Source organism: Hibiscus syriacus, unplaced genomic scaffold, assembly GCF_006381635.1.
Source record: "Hibiscus syriacus cultivar Baekdansim isolate YM2019G1 unplaced genomic scaffold, ASM638163v2 tig00111427_pilon, whole genome shotgun sequence".
In the NCBI taxonomy this organism is placed as follows: Eukaryota; Viridiplantae; Streptophyta; class Magnoliopsida; order Malvales; family Malvaceae; genus Hibiscus; species Hibiscus syriacus.
This window is the reverse complement of record NW_024063088.1, coordinates 1,007,136-1,014,566: the sequence shown is the minus strand read 5'-3', so window position 1 is coordinate 1,014,566 and position 7,431 is coordinate 1,007,136. Positions and strand designations below refer to the sequence as shown.

Sequence of the window (7,431 nt, the reverse complement as noted above, 5' to 3'; positions counted from 1 at the left end):
CCTTGACAAGTCAAATTCATTAATAAAAATTCAAAAACCTCTTTATACAAATAATTCATTTCTACACCCTTTTTACAATTTCCTTTCTAAATCTCTCATCTTGATGTTTTAAGATCATATAATCTTTCCTTAAGTTTATATAACACCCAAAGAATCAAAACTCACTTAGAAATTCAAGAAATCAACATCTGAAATCAAACTTACCTTTCTGATGGAACTAACGGGAAGAAAAAGAAGACAAGAGGAAATAGCTTCCAGATATCTCCTATAACCCACATGCTTATCCATTAATAAGGATGATAAAATATCCTTTAGGCTGAAAAGAGTTTAATAGCCTTTATTCCTTCTTTAATTACCATCTAATGTAATACTCACATATTCATATTTAAGCCCTTGCACTTTTCAATTTTCCTAAATTGATCACCAACTTTCAAAAACTCTCATTATAGTCACTAGCCTTGATTTTGGGATGTTACAGAGGAACACTTTAGGTTGCTTATGCATGAATTTGCATGAGAATTTGAAGTGAATTAAAAAACCATAAATTAAGACAATTTGAAACTGAATTTGGATTGTGCATCGTCATGATTTGTTGCTTCTATCTCAAAGTGTCATGGGACTTGAAAGCTTCACAGCCAAGTGTCCATGAAAAAAAATGTCAAGGAACCTTGAATAAGAGGATGAAGAAGAAAGAAATGAAGGTGAATAAGAAGAACGAAAGGAAGCATCTGCACTTTCGATTCAAGTCAAACGGAAGGAAGCATCGACACCTTTGATTCAAGTTGAATGGAATGAAGCATCGACACTTTAGATTCAAGTCGAACGGAAGGAGGCATCGCACTTTCGATTCAAGTATTCATCTTTAGGTCAAGAAGGTCGAAGAAGTTGGGGGAATGTTAGATTATTAAGTAGTTGATGTTAGTTGGCAATTAGTTAAGAATTTGTTAGATTTGTTAGGGTGTTAATATTAGGTTATAAATATCCAATTATTGTAATATGTTGAATATCATTGTACACCATTTTCTACAGTTAGTTAGAACACTTAATACTCTCTGTTTGTTTTCCATAGGCTATTTCCTTTCTTCTTTCTATTTCATATTGCAGTTTAGCAACGCCGACCTTTGTGCTAGAGTATCAACATTCCATCATGGAATCATTCCCTAAAAGATCCTAGCGTCATTTTCTCTTCCGTCGTTGCGCCGACGATTGAGTTTCTTTACTCTCACGAAGTTGCTACTACAGAGTTTGTAGATTTTTTCGATCTCCAGTTTTATTGTCGTTCTATTGCTTATGCTACGGTGCATGTGGTTTAATGTTGTCATCAACTCATCATAGTTACTAGGAATCTTCTCAATTCATCTTCTAACAATATTCCTGGTATGAAAGAAATTGATTTGTAGGCTGTAGTCATTACTGGAACCTTAGTGTGCTTTAACATTGGATTTAATTTTTCATTTACTTTGGTGATTCGTGTCCTGTGTTTGGAGTTATATCAGTAGTTGTTGGTGTTTATAGAGTATTCTGATTTCTGATTTCGTTAAGTTTACTGGTGTTGATAATCTATTCGACCAAATGTTTCAATGATGTTGCTGGTATCTGATTTGTTTCAGTTGAACGGATACACGCCCCGCCCCTCCTTGTTTTTCTTATATTTTCAAGCAATTTTTTGTTTCCATTCCTTTTAGATTTTCCTTCTAGATATTGAATCTTTAAGAAGAAGAAAAATGAGAGAATGCATCTCAGTTCACATCAGCCAGCCCGATATTCAGGTTGGAAATGCTTGCTGGGAAGTTTACTGCCTCGAGCATGGAATTCAGCCTGATGGCCAAATGCCAAGCGATAAGACTGTTGGTGTAGGAGATGACGTTTTCAACACCTTTTTCAGCAAAACTGGTGCTGGGAAGCATGTCTCACCCGCTATATTTGTGGATCTGGAACCGACTGTTATTGATGAAGTGAGGACCAGAACCTACCGTCAGCTCTTCCATCCTGAGCAACTCATTAGTGGCAAAGAATATGCTGCCAATAATTTCGCTCGTGGTCATTATACAATTGGCAAAGAGATTGTTGATGTCTGCTTGGATCGCATCCAAAAGCTTGCTGATAATTGCACTGGCCTCCAAGGCTTCTTGGTTTTCAATGCTGTTGGTGGTGGTACTGGCTCTGGACTTTGATCTCTTCACTTGGAGCGTCTCTCTGTTGACTATGGAAAGAAGTTAAAGCATGGGTTCACCGTCTATCCTTCACCTCAGGTTATCTCATCTCTTACAGCCTCATCGAGGTTTGATGGAGCCCTGAATCACCAGCAATACATAACGTCTGCTTCTAATTACGGTCAATAGGATTGATCACAATTGACCACATGGAGCAGGGTCACTCTTTAAAGCTAATGGTATGGTAAATTGTTAGAGTTTTTTGAATAGTTTGTTTAAAGTTAGAGTTTGTCGGGAGTTCAATTTCTTGTTGCCTTTAGAAACAAATTTTGTTGTACTAGTTTCTTGTGGATGAGTTGCACTTTATTGCATTGCTGGTTATTTTAAATTGTACATCGTCATGATTTGTTGCTTCTATCTCAAAGTGTCATGGGACTTGAAAGCTTCACATCCAAGTGTCCATGAAAAAAATGTCAAGGAACCTTGTATAAGAAGATGAAGAAGAAAGAAATGAAGGTGAATAAGAAGACCGAAAGGAAGCATCTGCACTTTCGATTTAAGTCGAATGGAAGGAAGCATCGACACCTTCGATTCAAGTCGAATGGAAGGAAGCATCGTCACTTTAGATTCAAGTCGAACGGAAGGAGGCATCGCACTTTTGCTTCAAGTGTCCATCTTTAGATTGTTAAGTAGTTGATGTTAGTTGGCAATTAGTTAAGAATTTGTTAGATTTGTTAGGGTGTTAATATTAGGTTATAAATATCCAATTATTGTAATGTGTTGAATATCATTGTAAGTTATTTTCTATAGTTAGTGAAAAAACTTAATACTGTCAGTTTGTTTTCCATAGTCTATTTCCTTTCTTCTTTCTATTTCATATTACAGTTTAGCAATGCCGACCTTTGTGCCGAAGTATCAACATTCCATCATGGTATCATTCGCTAAAAGTTCCTAGCGTCGCTTTCTCTTCCATCGTTGCACCGAAGATTGAGTTTCTTTACTCTTATGATGTTGCTACTGCAGAGTTTGTAGATTTTTTCGATCTCCAGTTTTATTGTCGTTGTTTTATTGCTTATGCTATGGTGCATGTATTTTAATGTTGTCATCAACTCATCATAGTTACTGGGAATCTTCTCAATTCATCTTCTAACTCTGTTTCTGGTATGAAAGAAATTGATTTGTAGGTTGTAGTCATTCCTGGAACCTTAGTGTGCTTTAACATTGGATTCAATTTTTCATTTACTTTGGTGATTCGTGTCCTACGTTTGGAGTTGTATCAGTAGTTGTTGGTGTTTATAGAGTGTTCTGAATTCTGATTTCGTTAAGTTTACTGGTGTTGATAATTGCTGATAATTGCACTGGCCTCCAAGGCTTCTTGGTTTTCAATGTTGTTGGTGGTGGTACTGGCTCTGGACTTTGATCTCTTCACTTGGAGCGTCTCTCTGTTGACTATGGAAAGAAGTCAAAGCTTGGGTTCACCGTCTATCCTTCACCTCAGGTTATCTCATCTCTTACAGCCTCATTGAGGTTTGATGGAGCCCTGAATCAGCAGCAGTACATAATGTCTGCTTCTAATTGCGGTTAATAGGATTCATCACAATTGACCACATGGAGCAGGGTCACTCTTGAAAGCTAATGGTATGGTAAATTGTTAGAGTTTTTTTAATAGTTTGTTTAAAGTTAGAGTTTGCCGGGAGTTCAATTTCTTGCTGCCTTTAGAAACAAATTTTGTTGTACTAGTTTCTTGTGGATGTGTTGCACTTTGTTGCATTGCTGGTTATTTTGGATTGTGCATCGTCATGATTTGTTGCTTCTATCTCAAAGTGTCATGGGACTTGAAAGCTTCACATCCAAGTGTCCATGAAAAAAAATATCAAGGAACCTTGTATAAGAGGATGAAGAAGAAAGAAATGAAGGTGCATAAGAAGAACGAAAGGAAGCATCTGCACTTTCGATTCAAGTCAAACGGAAGGAAGCATCGGCACTTTCGATTCAAGTCGAATGGAAGGAAGCATCGGCACTTTCGATTCAAGTCGAACGGAAGGAGGCATCGCACTTTCGATTCAAGTGTTCATCTTTAAGTCAAGAAGGTCGAAGAAGTTAGGGGAATGTTAGATTGTTAAGTAGTTGATGTTAGTTGACAATTAGTTAAGAATATGTTAGATTTGTTAGGGTGTTAATATTAGGTTATAAATATCCAATTATAGTAATGTGTTGAATATCATTGTAAGCCATTTTCTACAGTTAGTGAAAAAACTTAATACTCTCTGTTTGTTTTCCATAGTCTATTTCCTTTCTTCTTTCCATTTCATATTGCAGTTTAGTAATGCCGGCCTTTGTGCCGGAGCATCAACATTCCATCAGAATATAATAACACTCTTTTGGCGTAGACTTAATTCTTTTAGTGCATTCCTCCATTTCGAAATGTCATCAATACCCTTCATACAAGAAGCTATAGTAATTACTCCCAAGGGCAACCTGTACAACGCTTAGCAATTGATCTTGCAATTGGTTCCACGGCTGGAATATTGAGAATATCACGAGCCACCTTCTCCAAGAACAGCTTCTATGCCTCTTCTTCCGTCAGAGGCTTTATTTTAATTACTCGACAACCCAGTTGTCGACACACATCAGATGATCGGGTTGTCAATACTAATTTACTCCCAATAGACGGTTCAGGGATTCCTACTTTATCAAGGGAAACCTTCTCCCATAGGTCATCCAAGATCATCACAAACTTATTCTTTCGCAAAAATGTTTCAAAGAGCATCCCTGCCCTTGTTAGTTCATCTTCATCCCCAGAAAACTCTACTCCAATTTTACTTGCAATGTCTTTCTGCAGTTTAGCAATACTCATCTCCTTGGATACAGTGATTCAAATCTCAATATCCATGAAAACAACGTACCATTGTTTCCTTGGATACAGTGTCTCAAAATGGTACGCTGTTGACAAGTTTTACTTGTTTCCTTGGACACAGTGAAACAAGGTCAAGTAAGAAGGAATCAACTGAACAAGTGCAGAACCAAGATGGAAGAAAAATGGAGCACTTCAGTGCTTAATCTTCAAGTAACCATTCCATCATTTCTTTCAAAATCCATGAAGAAAAGTTAAAACTTACCATCAGCACGGTTTTTGGTACGTCCAAGCTTGAAACGGAGGCAATCAACATCTCCAAGCCTCTTCTCATACATGTTTACAAGCTCTTCATTCCCAACCCAGAATTCCTACAGCAATGCAAATTAGAATCATGAAAAAAGAAGCAACTAATAATATTGGAATGAAAGAGTTTGAAACTGAAACGGATACCTGCAGACACATAATGGAAGATCTCTCGTATAATAAGGAATCCGGTTGATTCCTGGCCAACCAGTACGCCCTATAATCGCTTTCGCGACAATTCTGGTCCTGAATCCATTCATTATTAATGCAAAACAAAACAGAAGATTAAAGGTAGTAGTTGAATATGATTTAAAAGAAGAAGAAAGAAGTAAACCTTATGAGAAAGGCGTTTGTAAATGGGATCAAGGATGTGATATCATGCGACTGCATAAAATCATTTACTAAAAAATTAATAAAATTAGTTAGATAATTTGTTGGAAAAAATATTCTATTATATAGGGTGTTGAGTAAAATAATTTTTCATTTAGTGTGAATAATACAATATACGTCGGAAGATATTTCGATGACATGATGATTTTGGAAAGACAGTCACTCGACGACTTTGGCAAGATTGCAATCTTATCAGCTTGCAAGGCATGCAATTTGGAGGAAGTCGTCGGAATGTCTTCCCAAAGTTGATGTATTGTCCGAGCGTTAAAGGCACTTCAGGTTAAAAGAACTTTCAATCAAATATTTCATTCAATCAGAAATAAAAATCGTTTAAGATTTACTCTTCTCTACAAAATCGTAAACTATTTTTACCTATTATTATAGTTGTTTAAATTTATTATATTTATTTTACATTAATTTTTTGTACATATTAAACACCATATAATAGTTTCTATATTACATAACATTAAATACTTTATATATAACTACACTAAATTATAAAATATGGAACAAAAATAAGAGTTAATTTTGAATTAAATAACATAATTAAGGAGTAAGGACTAAACGAAACATAAATAAAATTGCATACATATTAAACATGTCCTATTAAATAATTCAAAAATTCTAAACCTTAATTTTCAAAATCCTAAACTTTTTTAAATATCCTAAAATCAGTGTATAGTTGAAAACCAATATTATTTGTGGTTTTAGTGGAAGGCTTGATGTGCAGGAAGCGTCTTCTGCCATTTCGACCACGTAGGCCAAAAGGTGCTACCAGCTAAACGTATCTTACCAAAGACGCTCCCAATTAGTAACGCCTTTGACTTATGTGACCGAAAAATATGTTATTTCTAGAAATAATGTTGTTTGATGTACTATTTTTATAATTATATTTGAAAAGAATATTATTCTCGTAAATTTAACGAAATAAATATCGATGATAGAACTTGTCCACTAAGTAAACTTGTTTTGAAAGTTAAAATTATTTTGTGAAGATTACTTGTTCTACAAGTTAATCTTATTTTATGGAATTTTCTTTTTTTGATAATAAGTTTTTTACCAACTGTTTTTAAGGACAAGATCATAGCTCGGCTGATGGTTTATTTCGAAACCACCAAGGTAATTTCCTCTTGGCTTACAATAAGAACTTGGGTGTTTACTCTGTCCTTCATGCCGAACTTTGGCGAGTTTTCGAAAGTCTAAAGCTGGGCTGCGCAAACAGACAATGCTGATGTTTATACCTTGCTCTCTTCACCTTCTGCTGCGAGCCTTTTCGCCTTGATTCGCTCTATCGCTGCCATGCTTACCAACGAATGGGTAATTGATTTTGTCCATATTCCACGTGAAGCTAATACTGCTGCTGACTCTATTGCAAAGTTGTCCTTGAGACGGAGATATCTTCTACAAGTTTTTGAGACTCATCCAACAGCTGTTCTTCCGATCTTATGTAGAAACTTTACCAGTGCTTCTTCTAGCATTTTACTGCCTTAATTTCCTAGCTTAGGCCTCTTCTTACTTTTTTTTTAAAAAAAAAACATAAATTGGAGGTTTTATTTCCCTCTAAACCACCCATCTCCAAGGACGAGTGTCATTACAAATTTTCGGTAAACTACGCGTTTAGTAACTAAATTATCAGTTTTGATCCGTTTTAGAATCTAAAGTTTTAGTTTCTTCAAAATCATACCTAACGATTAATTTTTGTTTCATTTTAATATCCCGCCGTTAAAA

General features: G+C 35.7%; 1 protein-coding gene across 1 annotated transcript; it reads left to right on the top strand.

The window, feature by feature from the left end:
• The first annotated feature begins 1,707 nt into the window (after nucleotides 1-1,707).
• On the top strand, nucleotides 1,708-2,174 carry LOC120163065 (tubulin alpha chain-like). The gene has a single exon (XM_039173085.1). It carries the CDS (start codon nucleotides 1,725-1,727, stop codon nucleotides 2,172-2,174), a length of 450 nt encoding a protein of 149 aa, XP_039029016.1. The 5' UTR covers nucleotides 1,708-1,724.
• Nucleotides 2,175-7,431: the final 5,257 nt, after the last annotated feature.

What these genes read in the sequence shown, in the direction of transcription:
- LOC120163065 (XM_039173085.1), top strand. Translation starts at nt 1,725, where the DNA reads ATGAGAGAATGCATCTCAGTTCACATCAGCCAGCCCGATATTCAGGTT.